The sequence below is a fragment of the Dasypus novemcinctus genome, chromosome 9, assembly GCF_030445035.2.
Source record: "Dasypus novemcinctus isolate mDasNov1 chromosome 9, mDasNov1.1.hap2, whole genome shotgun sequence".
Taxonomy (NCBI): domain Eukaryota; kingdom Metazoa; phylum Chordata; class Mammalia; order Cingulata; family Dasypodidae; genus Dasypus; species Dasypus novemcinctus.
The window spans coordinates 78,022,454-78,041,032 of record NC_080681.1 but is presented as its reverse complement, the minus strand read 5'-3'; the positions used below and the strand labels follow the sequence as shown (position 1 = coordinate 78,041,032).

Genomic DNA, 18,579 nt, shown 5'->3' with positions numbered 1-18,579 from the left:
TCTGTTCTCAAGTTGTCCCATAGTTTCACATTATGTCCGCAATCCTGAACTATATATAGGCCCCTATATTCATTTTCTGTTGCTACCATAACAAATTACCACAAACCTGGTTGCTTAAAACAATACAAACTTACTGTTGTCTTACAGTTTCGAAGGTCAAAAGTCCAGTACAGTTCACACTGGGCTAACCAGTGAGGGCTGCATTCATTTCTGGAGACTCTACAGCAGAATCTGTTCCTTGCTTTTTCTAGCTTCTAGAGGCCACCCACATTCTGACCCACCCTTCTGCCTCTTTCTACTTTTGAGGACTCATGTGATTAGTTTGGGCCCACCTGAATAATCCAGGATAATCTCCCCATCTCGATGTCCTTAACCTTAATCAGATCTGCAAAATCTTTACAGGTTCTGGGGATCAGGGTATGGACATTTGGGAGGGGACGTGCATTATTTTTTTGCTTACCACAGCCCTCAAATTATGCCATGTTATTCAGGCTTATAGACCCTCATTCATTCTCCTTGCTGTACCAATCCTCTCTCCTTGATTCATTAGAGGACTCAGGACAAGAATTGCCCTGAATATTCCCTGGTCCCTTCGCCAGCTGAATTGATTACGTTTTTGGTCCTTCCTGGGTTTCCCCCTTCAAAACTATCTTAACAGGGCCTGGTACATATTTAGTCTTCAGTAATATTTATTAAATGAGTGAAAGACTACTCCCAGCAGGAAATTTGTCTTAACAATGCACTGGATTACAGAGACCCTCTACCCTTAAACCCAAGGGACTTGACCCAGGTCATAAGACCAGCCAGTGACACTACTTAACTTCATGGAGCAAATAATGACTCTTTGCAGATCATTAACTTCCTTGATGTAGCTACTGAACAACTTATGACCTTGGGAAAAGGTCATGGAGCCTCATTTTTCTTATCAGAATCTTGAGGCAGTGGGACTATATGATTGCCATAGGCAATATCGTATATTTAAAGCATGGGCTCTAAAGCTGGACTGCCTAAATTTGAAACGTGGCCCTGCTTTTTACTTGCTGTGTCCTTTAGCAAGTACCTACCTCTCAGTATGTCAGGTTCTTTACCTATATAATGGGGAATAATAATGGCACCTACTTCACAGGGTTATTCTGGGATTAAACAAGCCAAGATATGACGTGGACTTACTGGTATTCTACTATAGAATTATTGTGACTAGCAATGGAAAAAACTATCATTGATGTGGAGACAGTGGCCACAGGAGTTGCTGAAGGCAGGGAGAGGGAAAAAGAGGTGTGATATTGGGGCATTTTTGGAACTTGGAGTTGTCCTCAATGATATTGCAGGGACAGATGCAGGACATTATATATCCTGCCATAACCCACTAATGGACCGGGAGAGAGCGTTCACTACAACATAAGCTGTAATCCATGTTGTGTAGCAGTGCTCCAAAATTTACTCATCAAATGCAATGAATGTACCACACTAATTAAAGAAGTCAATGTGGGAGGAGTGACAAGTGTGAGGAGTGGGGTATATGGGAATCCCTTAAATTTTTTAATGTAACATTTTGTGTGATCTACGTATCTTTTAAAAAAATGATAATAAATTTTTTTAAAAAGCACAGTGGCTAATTGTCATTATCTTGGAATTCCCTTTGTGATCTAAGTTTATGATTCTGCCTAATTTTTTTCTAAAAGGGGTTCTCCATCCCACCTCCCTTCTTTTCTTCCTGCCTCAGAGTGGACTGCCTTTCCTGCTGGCACTCTTCTTTGGAAACTTCTCCTATTGGCATGTGGGCTTCCTTACAGCACTGCCCTTCCTGGACTGGTTTCCCTGGTGTTAAGAGAGTCTTCTGACCAGTCCAGGTGGGGCTCCTTGAGAGAATCTGTGAGATATATTGCCCCACTGCCCTGGCCCAAGAGTAGCTGCCCTCTGCCCTTTGGCTACCTTTGCTCTTCTGATTGGAAATATCAAGAAGAGGTAAACAACATTATTTCAACAAACTTCAGTTAAACACCATTATCTCAACAAACTTCCTTAAACACGTCCTGTGTGCCAGTCCCTAATAACACAGTGGAATAGAATATTAGGGATTAAGTGTGAAGGCTCTGGAGTCAGGCTGCTTGTGTTCAAATCCTGGCTTCCACACTAAAGTGTGAGACTTTCAGCAATTTATTTGCTAAGCTTCAATTCCTTCATACATTAAAAGATATAATAGTATTTAATTCATTGTTTGATTATAAGAATTGAAAGAGATAACTCATAGAAAGCCTGGAGAATTTTCAGCAGTGGGTAAGAATTAGAAACCTTTCACTTTCTGGGGCCTTTGAACTCAATGATTTGAAATATAATTCCCTTATTTGCAGTTCTGTGATTACATCCATATTCAGATATTAGTACAAAACCGATTTGTTTTTTTTTTTAATTTAATTGATTTAATTCAGCAAATATTTATTAAATGATTGTTCTGTGTTAGGCACTATGGTGGGGGTTGGGAATATAACTTGAAGTTAGGTATATGTCATGCCCTCAAGGTTCTTACACTTTTGAGGGGAAAATGGGCATTTAAACATTCTAGGCAGAAGGAACAGTGTGAGATAAGGCTCATAAATGAGAAGTGAGAAGGCCAGAGAGCCTGACCCAAAACGGGAACATGCAGGCTTTTTAAAAAAAATTTCTCTCCCCTTCTGCCCCACACCCCATTTGTCTGTTCTCTGTGTCTATTTGCTGCATCTTCTTTGTCCGCTTCTGTTGTTGTCAGTGGCATGGGAATCTGTGTTTCTTTTTTGTTGCGTCATTTTGCTGTGTCAGCTCTCCGTGTGTGTGGCACCATTCCTGGGCAGGCTGAACTTTCTTTCGCGCTGGGCAACTCTCCTTACGGGGCGCACTCCTTGTGCGTGGGGCTCCCCTACTCAGGGATACCCCTGCCTGGCACAACACTCCTTGCGCGCATCAGCACTGCGCATGGGCCAGCTCCACACGGGTCAAGGAGGCCCGGGGTTTGAACTGCGGACCTCCCATGTGGTAGACGGACGCCCTAACCACTGGGCCAAGTCCGCTTCCCAGGCTTTTTTTTTAATGCTAGAATTTAGCACACAGAGGCAAAGAAGTGAGAGGGCTAGATGTGAGAGGAGGGAGGAAAGAGAGTGACATAGTGAGGGGAAAGGCCAAAGAGGTTCTAGGTCATCCAGAATGTGAATGCTATACCTAGAAAGTAATTTGAGGGTAGTGGAGAGCCATTGAAGGAATTTTTGGGTAAGAGTAATATAATCAATTTTTTTTCAGAAGGTACAAGAGATTGAACCTAGGACCTTATGCATGGGAACCAGGGACTCAAACCACTGAGTTATACCCACTCCCCTCAAATTGTGTTTTAAAAGGATCATTCTCACCTCAGTACAGAGGATGAATTGAAGAGGTCCAGACTGGGACAGAGGTTGATTTAGTAAACCACTGTAGTAAACCTGTTGAGAAGTGGTGAGGGGGAAGCAGATGTGGCTGAAACAATTGGGCTCCTGTCTACCATCTGGGAGGTCCAGGGTTCGATTCCCAGGGCTCCTGGTGAAGGCAAGCTGGCCCAAGTGGAGTGCTCACCCACGAGGAATGCTGGTCTGCATGGCATGCTGGCCTGAGCAGAGAGCTGGTGCAGCAAGATGATGCAACCAAAAGAGACACAGTGGAGAGACAGTAAGAGACACAGCAGACCAGGGAGCTGAAGTGGCATAAGAGATTGAGCACCTCCCACTCCAGAAGGTCCCAGGATCACTTCCTGGTGCTGCCTAAAGAGAAGAAAAGCAGGGAAGTGGACTTCACCCAATGAATAGGGCGTCTCCTACCACATGGCAGATCCGCGGTTCAAACCCCGGGCCTCCTTGACCCATGTGGAGATGACCCATGCACAGTGCTGATGCGTGCAAGGAGTGCAGGGGAACCCCACACGCAAGGAGTGCACCCCATAAGGAGAGCCACCCGGTGCGAAAGAAAGTGCAGCCTGCCCAAGCATGGCACTGCACACATGGAGAGCTGACACAGCAAGGTGATGCAACAAAAAGGAAACACAGATTCCCAGTGCTTCTGATAAGAATAGAAGCAGTCACAGAAGAACACACAGCGAATGGACACAGAGAGCAGACAACCGGGGGAGGGGGTTGAAGGGGAGAGAAATAAATAAATAAATCTTTTTTAAAAAATAAAAGGAAGACAAGCAGACACAGAAGAACACACATTGAATGGACACAGAGCAGACAAGGGGGAGAGAGGAATAAATAAATAAATCTTAAAAAGAGAGGTGATGAGGACCTGAATCAGGGCAGCAGTGAGAATGGAGAGGGAGGTGAGCAAGAAGGAAAGAATATAGTAAATACTAAGGAAGTAGATCTATACAACTTGGGAAGATCAAATGAACATGAGGGTGAGAGAGACAGTGGCGCCTAAAATGATGGCTGGATGATGGTACCATGATGTTATAAGAAATAGAGGAGGAGGAGAGACTGAGGGGTTCCTTTTTCCATTAAAAAAAAGTTGAATTAGAGGTGCTTCGGAATAAGCAAATGGAGCTGTCCAGTGGGAAACTGGATATTTGGGTCTTGTGCTCAGTGGAAATCTTTGGGCTGGAGATAGATAGTTGGGAGTTACCTGCTTGTAGATAGTAATTGGACCACAGGAGTGAATAAGGTTACTCAGGAAAGGCAAGTAGAGAAAGAGGAGAAGAAGCCAAGGACAGTGCCCCAGCTGGAGTTTACTGATAATTAAAGGATGAATAGCCAGCAGAAGAGAGAAAAAGAAGAGGAGAACAAGTAATAGGTGGTATTTCAAAAAGCAATAGAAGAGAATATTTCAGAAAGGAAGGAGGCAGCAGTATCAGCTGCTACAGAGAGGTCAGGTGAGGCTGGAATAGAGAAGGTCCACTGAATTTGACAAGTAGGAGGTAGGACTCTCTTTTTGAGGGTCTTTTGAATCTTCATTTCTCATACGTAAAGCTGGGTCAACAGTGCCTCTCTTGGAAAGAGAAAAGGATAGGGAGGAAAACATGAAGAATGTTCTCTTCCAGAAACCTGCATGCACCTGTATTTTAGCACAGCCTGGGCTATTAGAATTGCTTTCATGTTAGGCCATCCCACTGCACTGTGAGCTGAATTGAATAGACACACACAGTCCCGGTACACAAAGGAGACCCCTGTTACTGTATGTGTGCATAAATACATAGGTAATTTTAAAGATAAATATTGGTTCATATTATACATTCTCTTCTGAAAACTGCTTTTTTCTTTTACTTAACAATAAAGTGATCATCTTTCCATGTTACTACAGGTAGAGCTATTCCAGGCTTTAATGGCTGCAAACTATTAATTGTTTGAATGGATTATAATTTATGTAACCAATTGGGCCCTTTCTGATGAGAATATAGACTGTAGCTGTTCAGACAGTACTGGAATGAATACCAGTGCACATATATCTTTTTTGCACGCATTTTGGCAGAGTAAGTGGGGGTTAAATTTCAGGGACCATGTCTTATTCATCTCTGTACACTCAGCACCAAGTATAAAATAGGTGCTCAGTAAAAGTATTAAGGTGACCTAAATTTAGGTCTCTTCGGTCCTGCAGCGTTTTATTTAGCTTTGTATTTTTAGTATCTACAACAGTGACCAACAGCACGAAAAAATTATTGAATGTATAATCTCAAGAAATGGAGAATTCTACCCAGAAAAGGAAGGTACGCGGTAGTGATTTCAGCTTTTAAGTGATTAGTATTTCAGCAGCACTACCAGCTGGGAAACACCTTAAAACACTTCAAATGCATGCTCTTTATTCCTCCTCCTCCTTCTGATGACAATTTATGTACTCCTTTCCCTGGTCAGTAGGAAGGCTGGATAAAAAATGCTTGATAAATAATTAGGGTTAGAAGTTAAAGACATCCAATATTTATGTTACTCTTTTTCTTCTCTTCAAAGTTAGATTTCTTTTTTTTACCTCTAGGATCCTCTTCACAGAACCTTTAAAGCTGGGATAGAATCTTGTTCAGCCCTACATGACTAGTGCTTAACATATACCAACACTAATCATTGGCCTTCAGTAAATGTGTGTAGAGGAAATGAATCAAGCAAATGTTGGGCTATGCAAGTGGCATAATCTGAGCAATTTTCTAAATGTTTTGACCATATTCCCAAATTTAAATCCATTCTGTTCTCTTTGTTCAGTGATGCCTTTTATTATCTATTCTACTCTCTTCTTTTCTATTGGTGAGCTTCATTTGTTATTCTAAAGACCTATCCATCTGTTTTTTTGGTGCCAATTCACATACTTTAAGTTACTGTTACTTTATTATAATATTTTAATATCTTAAAGGCTAGTTACATTTCATAACTCGTTTTCAAAGTAGTATTTTATAGTCATGCCTATTTCTGTTTCTAAAATAAGTCTAGAAATATTTTACTGTATTCTAACAAAAAATCCATAAAATCTACAAATTCATTTCTGTCACTTTGACATCTTTCCAGCATATAGTATGGTATATATTCCCGCTTTTATTTAAATCTTGTTATGTATTAATATTTTAGTAAAACTTTGTTATTCTTCAGATAAGTCTCTCATTCAACCAACATTCATTGAATACCTACTCTTCCCACTCCCACCCCCTGTCACTGTGCTCATTGCTGGAGATACAAAGTTGCACAGCCCTTGCCCTCAAGGAGCTCATATTTTAGTGGCAAGAGAGAGAATTGATCAGACAATTAAAGCTAAATGTAATAATTACTGTGATAAACAGAAGCACAAGGTGCTAAGGAAGCACAGAGGAGGGCTACCCAACCAAGGCTGGTGGTATTAAGACTTCCTGGAAGAGGGGACTCCTGCACCGTGTCTTAAAGGCTGAATGGAAGTGAATACTGAAGAGGAAGTATATATTCCAGGCAGACAAAATGTTCCTTGGGGTTCATATTCAAAAGTAAAGAAACAAAAAAATATTGAAACGTTTTAGGAGCTGCAAGTAGCTGGAGTATAGGAATGAAAGTGGGATAGTATTTGGAAATGAAAGTAGGAAGTAGGTGGGAGGGGCAGATCATGGTAAGAATTTGGATGCAGAGTAAAGGACTTTAGTGGATGTGTGAAATGGTCAGGTTTAAGTTTTAGGAAACTAAAAAAGAAAATCATAAAATTAAGAGTCATTCTGACTGCTGTGTGGAAGATGGCCCTAAGGGGTCCCAAATTTAGGCCGAGGGACCAGCCTGGAGGCCTTTGGCGTATAGAAGAGACATGTCCTAAGGAAAGGGCGGTATTCATCAGGATTGAGAAAAGGCAGCAATTCCAGAGCTCTCAAGGAGGCAAACAGTGCTCCACCCCTGCCTGTGGTAATGGCTGTGCTCGTACCACCTGCCCCCCTCTTGTATTACTATGTGTTTAAGTTTTTCACTATTTTAAGCAGGATTTCCCCCCTGTTGTATTCTAATCTGTTATTGCTGGTATAAGAAAAGTATTTTTAAAAACTATATTCTTCCACTTCTTGAATTTTTAATTCTAAGTATTTTGTTAATTTCTTTGGCTTTTCTAGGTATTTATTTATCTAGGCACTTTTGCATATGGATATTTTTTTACCTTTCCCACTTTTTTTCACTTTTTATTATGAAAATCTCAAACAGGAAAAAAAAACTAATTTAACAAGCCCCCATATGCTTTCCACTCAGATTCATTCCTGCCACACTTCATCTTTCCCTTTTTTTAAAATAAATCCCCCCCCCCCAGATGGCTCCCTTGTCTGTCTGCTTATTGTCTGCTGGTTGTCTACTTGTGTCCACTCGTCTCTGTTCGTTGTCTGCTCTTCTTTATGAGGCAATGGTAACTGAACTCAGGACCTCCCATGTAGGAGGCAGGTGCCTAACTGCTTGAGCCACATCTGTTCCCTGGTTATTGTGTCTGCTCATTGCATCAGCTTGTCTTCTTTAGCAGGTACCAGGAACTAAACCTGAGACCTTCCATGTTGGAGGCAGGTGCTCAACTGTTTGAGCTATATCTGCTCCCCTGTTTTGTTTTTCAAGATTTTTATTTATTTATTTATTTCTCCTCACCCCCTCGTTGTTTGCATTTGCTGTGTCCGTTTGCTGTGTGCTGTTTTTCCCTTTCTAGGAGGCACCAGGGACCTCCCATGTGAGAGGGAGGCGCTAATTGCCTGAGCCACCTCCTCTGCCTCCCATTTTTGTTTTGTTTTGGAAGTATTTTAAAGCAGAATCTCAGACCTTATGTCATTTCAGTTCTACATACTGTAGCTCTAAAAAATGTGGATATATTTCTTACATAACCACAATGCCAGTATCATACTTAACTAAATTAACAATTCCTTGGTATAATTTAAGGTCTAGTATATATTATTTCTTAGTTACCTCAAAATATCTTTTTAAAAAAATAATTTTATTGAAGAAGTTGTAGGTTTATAGAAAAATCATACAGAAAATACAGAATTCCCATATGCAACCTCTCCTTATGCACATAGTTTTCCCGGTTATTAACACTCTGCATTAGTGTGGTACATTTACATAATAAAATAATATTATTATAATTATACTATTAACTCTAGGCCATAGTTTATATTAGAGTTCATGATTTGTGTTGTATACCAAGTCCTATTGTTTTTAAAAAATTTTATTCTGGTAACATATATATAACCTAAAATGTTCCCTTTTAACCACAGTCAAATATATAATATATAATACAGTGGTGTTAATTACATTCAGTGTTGTGCTACCATCACCAACCCATTATCAAACTTTTCCATCACCCCAAAAGAAATTCTGTACCAATTAAGCATTAACACCCCATTCCCAACACCCACTCTGGCCTTTGATAACTTGTATTTTAGTTTTTTACTTTATGAATTTGTTTATTTTAATTATTTCATATCAGTGAGATCATATATTAATAATATTTGTCCTTTTGTGTATGGCTTATTTCACACAACATGATGTCTTCATGGTACATCCACGTTGTCGCATATATCAGGACTTCATTCCTTTTTAGGGATGAATAATATTCCATTATATGTATATATTAATACCACATTTTATTTATCCATTAATAATAGATTGATGGATACTTGGCTTGCTTCCATCTTTTGACAATTGTGAATAATACTGCTGAAAAATAGGTGTGCAAATATCTGTTCAACTCCCTGCTTTCAGTTCTTTGGGATATATACCTAGGTATGTGGTAAATCTATATTTAACTTTCTAAGAAACCCCAAACTATTTTCCACAGCAGCTGCACCATTTTACATTCCTACCAACAATGAGCAAGAGTTACTATTTCTCCACACCCTTTCAGACACTTGTAATTGCCTGGGTTTTTTAATAGTAGCCATTCTAGTGGATGTGAAATGGTATCTCATTGTGATTTTGATGTGTATTTTCCTAATGGCTAATGGTGTTGAGTATCCTTTCATGTGCTTTTTGGCCATTTGTATATCTTCTTTGGAGAAGTGTCTATTTAGATCTTTTGTCCATTTTTTAGTTGGGTTGCCTTTTTATTGTTGAGTTGTAGGATTTCTTTATATATTCTGGATATTAAACCTTTGTCAGATATGTGGTTTCCAAATATTTTCTCCTGTTCTCTGGGTTGTCTTTTTACTTTCATGATAAAGTTCTTTGCACAAAAGATTTTAAATTTAATGACGTGTAATTTATCTTCTATGTACAGGGGCAGAATATATTCTGCTGCTGTTGGGTAAAGTTTTCTATATATGTCTGTTAGGTCTGGTTGGTTCAGAGTATGGTTCGAGTCTTCTATTTCCTTATAGATCTTCTGTCTATATGTTGTATCCATTATCAAAAGTGGTATATTGAAGTCTCCTACTATTTATATAGAACCATGTATTTCTCCCTTCAAATTTGTCAATACTTGCTTAATATATTTTGGGGCTCTGCCATTAGGTACATATGTATTTATAATTGTCATGATGGTTTGTTTTTAAAGACTGTTTTTGTTCCTCATAACAGTTTTGACTATCAAGTGTATAGCTACCCCAGCTTTCTTTCAGTTATGATTTGCATGGTATGTCTTTTTCTTTCACTTTTTAACCTATCTGTGTCTTTGAATTTAGGATGAGTCTCTTGTAAATAGCGTGTAGAGAATGCTTTTTTATCCATCCTCTAATCTCTGCCTTTTGACTGGAGTTGTTTAATCCACTGACATTTAAAGTAACTTGATAATGCAGGACTTTCTTCTGCTATTTTGCTACAAGTTCTTTTTAAGTCTTATACCTTTTTGTCCTTCAATTATTCCATTAATACCTACTTTCACATTTATTTGACTTTTTTGGGAGGGGGATATTGTACCATTTTGAAACCTCTCTCATTTCTATCTGTATATATTTTTTAGATATGTTTTTTGTGCTTTCTGTGGGGCTTAAATTTAACATCTTAAATCTATAACAGTTACATTTGAAATTTGATAGCAACTTAACCTCAATATCATATACAAACACTGTTCTATAGCCTTCTTTTTCAAATTATATCTTTATATGTTGTATGTCCAAAACCATAGGTTATCATTACTTTTTATTCATTTGCATTTTAGAACCTGTACAAAGTAGACTAACATAACAAAAAATACATTTAATAGTACTGGCATTTATAATTACTGGAGTTCTTTTCTTTATGCTGCTTTGATCTACTGTCTGGTGTCCTTTTCTTCCAGTCTGAAGAACTCCCTTTAGCATTGCTTGTAGGGCAGGTCTAGTGGTGATGAATTGCCTCAACTTTTGTTTTTCTGGAAAATGTGTTTATTTCCCCCTCACTTTTTTTTTTAAGATTTATTTTTTATTTACTTTATTTTTCTTTATTTACTTCCCCTTTCCCCCAGATGGTTCACGTTGTCTGTTCATTGTTTGCTCACTTTCTCCAGGAGGCACTGGGAACCAAACCCATGACCTCCCACATGAGAGGCAAGTACTCAGTGGACTGAGCCACGTCTCTCCCCATGGGCCTGTGGCATGTGCTGACTTGTGGCCTCTGCTTGTTGCGGCAGGGGTAGAGTCTAGCTTGTTGCGGAAAGAGGTGGCGTCTAGCTCTGTTGCAACAGGAGGCAGCATCTGCTTGTATTCTTTTAGGAGGTACTGGAACCTGAACCCAGGACCTCCCATATGGTAGGCAGGCGCCCAAGTGGTTGAGTTACATCTGCTTCCCCCTCACTTTTTTTTTTTGGTCTTGTTTTGTTTTCCCTCTCACTTTTCAAAAAAAGTCTCACTAGACATAAAATTCTTAGTTTTCTTTTAGCACTTTAAATATTTCATCCCACTGCCTTCTTGCCTCCATGGTTTCTGATGAGAAATTGACATTTAATCTTATTTAGAGCTCTCTTGTACATAACATGTTGCCGTTCTCTTGCAGCTTTCAGAACTCTCTCCTTGTTCTTGGCATTTGACAGCTTGGCTACTGTTTTAGTTTCCTTGCTGCCAAAACAAATACCACACAATGGGCTTAAATAATGGGAATTTATTGGTTCACAGTTTTTAGGCTAGAAGTCCAAAATTAAGATGTCATCAGGGCAGTGCTTCCTTCCAGAAAACTGTGGTGTTTTGGAGCTGGCTGCCATTGATCCTTGATCCTTGTCCTTTTAGTCACATGGCAATGCACATGATGTCCTCTCCTAGCTTCTCCTTTCTCTTCTGGCTGCTTCCTGTGGCTTTCTTCTTGTCTGACTTTCATTCTACTTATAAAGGACTCCAGTAATCCAGATTAAAGCTTATCCACTTGGGCCACACTTTAAATGAAGTAACATTGTGAAGAGATCTTATTTACAATTGGTTCACACCCACAGGAATGGGTTAAGTTTAAGAACATGTTTTTCTGGGGTACATAGCTCCAAGTCACCACAACTTCTGTGTGTTTAGGTGTGGGTTTTGTTTTTTTTTTTTAGTTTATCCTCTTTGGCTTATTGAATGTGTATATTCATGTCGTCTATTAAATCTGGGAAGTTTTCTGCCATTATTTATTTGAATATTTCTTCAGCCCCTTTTTCTCTTTCTCCTCTGTCTGGGATACCCATAATGCATCTAATGGTACGCTTGATGATGTCCCACAGGTGTCTTAGGCTCTCTTCACTTTTTTTTTTCTCTAGTCTTTGAGTTCACTGATTGTTTCTTCTGCCAGCTCCAATCCACTGTTAAAATCCCCTAGGAAATTTTTCGTTTCAGTCAGTGTGATCTTCAACTCAGTATTTCCGTTTGGTTCCTTTAAAAAATTCCTCTGTTTATTGAGATGCTCATATTGTTTCTTATTTTCCTGATACCCTTTAGTTCTTTATCCATGTTTTCTTTTATCTGCCTGAGCATTCTGAAGATCATTTTTTTAAAGTCTTCGTAGGTTATGTCTACAATCTGGTCTCCTTTGTTGTTTCTGAAATTTTACCTTGTTCCTTTGGGTGGGACATCTTTTCAGTTTGTCTTTTATTCTTTTGCTATACACTGTACATTTTAATGTGTTAACTCTGAGGCTTAGTCCCTGAACTGTCTGTTCCTTAAGTTTGTATTCACCTAGTGATATGGCAGAGATTTCCTCGAGTGCCAGTAACTAACAAAAACAAACCAACCAATGCAGAAGACACCTCTCACAGTCTTTGCAAATTGGCACTGCATTGACTTTTGCTCTCCTTCAGAGTTTAGCTGTCCTATCAAGAAGATCAGCCTGAGGCAAGAGTCAAGTGCAGAGGCCTCTCTGTCTTTTTCTGAGCTTGTGTCTTGTCCAGAGCTTATGCTGCCTCATGGCTTTAGGAATTCCCATTGACAGGAATTCAAATCTCCCTCTCTACTCCGTATGAAGTAGACTTTCTTTTCCTCCAGGATGCTCTATTATGTGAATGAAGGCAGGTAATCAATCCTTTTCCTCAGGCCTCTTTGACTTAATAGTTTCTCTCACTGCTGTAGCTGTCTGTAGGCTGTTTCTGCCTACAGGGCAAGTTCTGGGAGGAGGAGCCAGAGAAGAGCTTCCTGGTTTAGTCTTTCAGGTTGCCACCTGATAGTGGCTGATCTCTGTACTACAGATACCCCAGTATGTGCCTAGAGGTTACTCTGCTCTCTCCAGAACTGGGCCAGGAACCCACAATAGGAACATAGGCTGGTTCCATACTGTACCAAGGAGAGTATCAGTGAGGGGCCAGTGGTGGCACTACAAGCATCTGCTACCATTTTTAAACCTGCATTTTCCTGATTCATCACTCATCCACTTACTACAACTCTATCTCTTTCCCAGAGTTTTGAGGAAGGTGACTGCCAGTTTTTGCTAGTTGTTCAAAGATTCCATTTGGGAATAGCACCCTGGAATGTCTTACGCCTCCATCTTGGTCTTAAGTTAAGCTCAAAGTATCTTTTAACCATTAGTTTATTTGAGTCAAGATTTGAGCCACACATTGCTTTGGGTTGTTTGGACTCTTAGGTTTCTTTTAATCTATAGCAATCTCTATAACCTTATCACACTATTGATGTTAAACCATGTTATCCTATAGAATGTCCTGAATTTGTCTATTTTTTTACACTCTGATTTAATTTAAACCCTGTTTTTCATCTTTCCTATAAACTGGAGGTTAGCTTTGAATAACTAATTGCATTCTTGCTCATCTTCTCTTTTGGGAGAGGGTACAAGAGTACTTCAGAGATAGAGCAGTGAAATACTACCTATATCTGACAGTCCTACCGTTAGGGATACTAAGATTGATCAGTAGGATAGGTAATGACCATTCATCCCTCCATTATAAATTTCCCAATCAACTTTTCATCTAATAAATTCATCCATTGATGATTGTTGCCTGAATGACTTACTTCGTCAACGGCTACAAAAAGGTGATTTTTCTAAGTCATCAGTCTTTTCACATTTATTGGCTGAATAAAGAAAATTCCCTTAATAACTAGGGCTATTTGGTTATCCTGAAATACAATATGTTCCAAAAAGACAAAATAAATGCTCAGTTCATTTTCTTTAATTGCAATTTTTAGATTAAGGAGTTGGTTGGTACCTTAGTTGTTCCATTTTAAGTATCTATTGATCAAGGTTCTATTTTATGACTTATTGCAATGGCTACAATGATTTTTCCCCCAGTGATTATCTTGTTATCTCAGTCTTTATGAAATGGGTCTTCCTTTGCATTAAAGCCTTTACATCTTAGATTTGTGAATGACTTTCTTAGTGCCACACATCAGTCCACCTAATCCTGTATATATTTAGAAGACAACAGAATAACGTCTCTTTTGGTTTCTCTTCTTTTGCTCTAGGTCATACTGTGAACAAGATGCGTAAACACTCAGATTCAGAAATAGCCTGTCTTGCCAGAGAAGTTTACACTGAGTGGAGAACTTTCCATGAAAAACATTCAAATAGACCTTCTATTGAAGTCCAGAGTGATCCCAAAACTGAGATGTTCAGAAAAAATGCCCTGAAATTACTCTCAGAAGCCTTGGAATTAGAGGTAATGTCCTGGTGGGAAAGGGATTACTTAGGCCATCTTGGTTAAGTGAGCTTCACGTTTTCATATTGAGCTTTCGTAGTCTTAGTTCTGGTGGCTTTATTCTAGCTGATTACTCTTTAAGGATTCTGGATTTATAAGCACAATTCTGGGAGGCGGTGTTGTAGAAAGAGGGCAGGCTTTGGAACTAGCAAGACCTGGATTTAAACCTTGACTTTAATATGTACTGGTTGTGGAACTTTAGGCAAATCCTTTAGATGTCTGAGACTTGGGTTTCTTTATCTGAAACATGAGGATCATAATTCCTGCCTCTTAAGGTTATTGTAAAGGTTAAACAAGCCATTTATGCAAAGGAATAGTACAGTTCCTGGTGATTAGAAGTCATTTAACAAATGGTTCCTTCCCATTTAAAATTCTTCTCTTCCCACAGAAGTAAAAATTCTAGATGGACTCTGATAGGGAATATCAGTGGCAAAATAGATAACTGTCAGTTGAAAAGTCTCCATTCCCCCGTTTATTATCAACACTCATACCTTTAGTTTTAAGGAGTAATATCAGTTGGATAAACAAATCTTCCCTATCATAATCATAGCTAGCTGTCTAGGTGATGTAATTAGTCTGAGAAGAAGGATATAATTAGTCTGGAAGAAGGAGTTCTTCTCATTAACAGTAATATTAATCATCATCATCACCACTTTTTTTTTTTTCCTCTCCCCTTCCCCCTCAGCGCCCCCCCCCCCCCCCCCCCCAGTTTTCTGTTCTCTGTGTCTATTTGCTGCATGTTCTTTGTCCACTTCTGTTGTTGTCAGCGGCATGGGAATCTGTGTTTCTTTTTGTTGCATCATCTTGTTGTGTCAGCTCTCTGTGTGTGCAGAGCCATTCCTGGGCAGGCTAAAGTTTCTTTTGTGCTGGGCAGCTCTTCTTACAGGGGGCGCACTTCTTGCTCGTGGGGCTCCCCTACACGGGGGACACCCCTGCATGGCACGACACTCCTTGCGTGCATCAGCACTACGCGTGGGCCAGCTCCACACGGGTCAAGGAGGCCCGGGGTTTGAACCTCGGACCACGCATGTGGTAGACGGATGCCCTAACCACTGGGCCAAGTCTGCTTCCCAAGCAAATCTTATAGGTAATTAATACTCTGGAATATCAGACATATAACATCCATATTTTTTTCTCTTTCTACAGTATCCCTATTAAAGTACTCTTAAAGAACAATTTAATATTATTAACAAAAGAAACAATTTAGAAGTCTAGTTTAAATGCTAGTACATCTCTGCATTCTCAGAAAACATAATTTAACCTTTCTATCGCAATTTACTCATCCACAAAAGAGCTTAAGGGACCTGTGGTATATTACTTATTCTAAATAGAGTTTTGGTTTTTTTAATACAAACTTATGCTATGAAATTAGAAAAATAAAGAAATGAAAAAAGAAAAAATTCATCCTTGGACTTACCACCCAGACATAATCTTGTAAACATTTTGGTGCATTTCTTTCTTTTTTTTTTCTTTTTAAAAGATTTATTTTATTTATTTATTTCTCCCCATCCCCTTGTTTTGTACTTGCTGCATCTGTTCATCTTCCTTGTTTCTTTAGGAGGCACTAAGAACTGAACCTGGGACCTCTGATGTGGGAGAGAGGCACCTAATTTCTTGAGACAACTCTGTTCCCTGATTATTTGTTGTGTCTCTCATTATGTTTTTCTTCTTGTGTCTCTGGTTGCATCAGTTTGCTATACCTGCCCATCACATCAGCTTGCTGTCTTGTTTGTCTTCTTTAGGAGGCACCAGGAACCTCTGCTCCCTTCTTTGTTATGTCTCTCATATTTTTCTTCTTGTGTCTCTTGTTGTGTCAACCTGGCATGCCTACCACTCACACCAGCTCGCTGTCTTTTTTAGGAGGCACTGGGAACTGAACCAGGGACCTCCCATGTGGGAGGTAGGAGCTCAGTAGCTTGAGCCAGGAAACGGACTTGGCCCAGTGGTTAGGGTGTCCGTCTACCACATGGGAGGTCCCCGGTTCAAACCCCGGCCTCCTTGACCCATGTGGAGCTGGCCCATGTGCAGTGCTGATGCGCGCAAGGAGTGCCCTGCCACGCAGTGGTGTCCCCCGCATAGGGGAGCCCCACGCGCAAGGAGCGCGCCCCGTAAGGAGAGCCACCCAGCGCGAAAGAAAGTGCAGTCTGCCCAGGTATGGCGCCGCCCACACTTCCCGTGTGGCTGACAACAGAAACGGACAAAGAAACAAGACGCAGCAAATAGACACAGAGAACAGATGACCGGGGGTGGGGGGGATTTAAATAAATAAATAAAATCTTTTAAAAAAAAATAGCTTGAGCCATATCTGCTTCCCAGCCACATCCACTTCCCTGGTGCATTTCTTTTTTTGGTAAATTATTAAAACACTTTAAATGAATCTTGGACAAGTTATCATTATCCTAGATTATTAAGAACCGATTATATATGATATTATAAGATATTTTTATTGATGATTAAAATAACGTAGGAAATTCACATAATTTAAATTTGTGCTATCTCTTTAATCTTGATCAATATCTGTTAGTGTCATTTTGTATATTCTTATCTATATGTTTTTATTCTTTCCATGTTTATAATTTTTAATGTTTGTATGATAGTCCAGTGAATTGAAGTGCTGTAAGTTTCCTTAACCTTGTCCTAAAGAAGGCTTTCATAGTAATATTAAACCCTTGGAAGAAAGGGAAAAGTATGAAAGCTGTAAGTCTGATTTTCCGGAGTATTGATTAGCCAACAAGATTTGCTATTTTAAATAAAGTTTATTTTTTTAAATAAACCCAAATTATTGCAGAAACATCCAGTGTGGGTATATAATGTGTAGTTAATGTAGTGGTAAATACCAGTTCCCTGTGGTATCTTTTTAAGTAAATGATAACGAAGCTATGCTTGTAAGGATTAATGAGCAGTTTGCCTGCTATATTAAACTCCATAATAATTATCCTTTTAGTTTATCCATTAATTATCCTTTAAATGGCACATCAAGTGGTAGGCACTCAAGTGTTACAAAGCAAAGTTAAAAAAGTGATGCATTCGTTAGTGCTTTCCAACATAATTGGAAAAAAATATATCAGATTAAGCATAGCTGAATGGTTTTGTTCCCAGAGAGTAAATTTTAAAAATTAAAAGCATGCATCTTACTGTCTTCCTTGGCCAAAAAAAAAAAATCAATCTTTTTTCTTGCATAAACAGCATTTGATAATATTTTTTATCAGTTTGGTATGTCAGAGAATATAAACAGAAACACTTTTACATAAGGCTAACTCTTAGCACCTGTCATCATCTGAGACATTTCCATATTGGGGTAAATCAGTGAACCATTTAATCCAGTAACCAATGTTGAGTACATTCAAGTCAGACATCAAATCTCCATAAATGTACTTTATCAGATAATAATATACTATTGGGTAAGTTATTGGCCCAATGACTAAAAAGCCATTACAGTTTGATCCTAGCATGTGCTTTTGCACATACCAAATCTACTCATTACATTTTTGTAGAAAGAAATGTTTCCATATTATTTGTTTCAGTCATATCTCTTTTAATAAAAGCCACAGATGAAGAGCGTGTGCACAACCAAAAGGTGCATCTCTTTATTGCCCTACAGATCTTGCTTTCCAGATTCATGGATTGTTTCCTTGTTCTTGGAATAATGGAATAGATGAATAAAAACTCCATCATTGAGACCTAGGCTCCATTCCCTTTACCTTCTCCCTTCCCGATCTTCTTTGTTCTTTCTCGTCTTTTAGATCTTTCCTCATATGAACATCCCCTGTGGTGTCATTCTCTTACTTCCCCTTCCTCATTATCCACTCTCCTTCCTACCTCACAGCCTGTGATCATTTTCCTATTATGTCATTTTAAAAAATGAACCTGATTCTCAAAGTGAGCCTGTATCATTAAGAGTTATGAAACACTGGCTGGTTGGCTCAGTTGGTTGTCAGATGGTGCTAATGAGATCCAGGTCAGGGGTACGTCCCCATATGGGACTGTTGGTTTTTGCTTTGTTTAATGGCCTTAGACTGCACCCCTGGCTTTGACCAGCTCTCATAAATATAGTCTAGTGGTCAAAAATAATGTGGGTAGATAAGCACAAATTGTCTTGCTATTAGAAACTCA

The 18,579-nt window shown here is 39.2% G+C and overlaps 1 protein-coding gene across 1 annotated transcript in view; it reads left to right on the top strand.

Annotated features, from left to right (window-relative positions):
- The window catches only part of TCEANC2 (transcription elongation factor A N-terminal and central domain containing 2), a 59,044-nt gene that overhangs the window by 27,929 nt on the left and 12,536 nt on the right, over nucleotides 1-18,579 (top strand). The window contains exon 4 of the mRNA XM_004448849.5: nucleotides 14,234-14,427. Coding sequence (XP_004448906.1) covers nucleotides 14,234-14,427 — 194 coding nt within the window. The remainder of the gene's footprint in view (nucleotides 1-14,233; nucleotides 14,428-18,579) is intronic.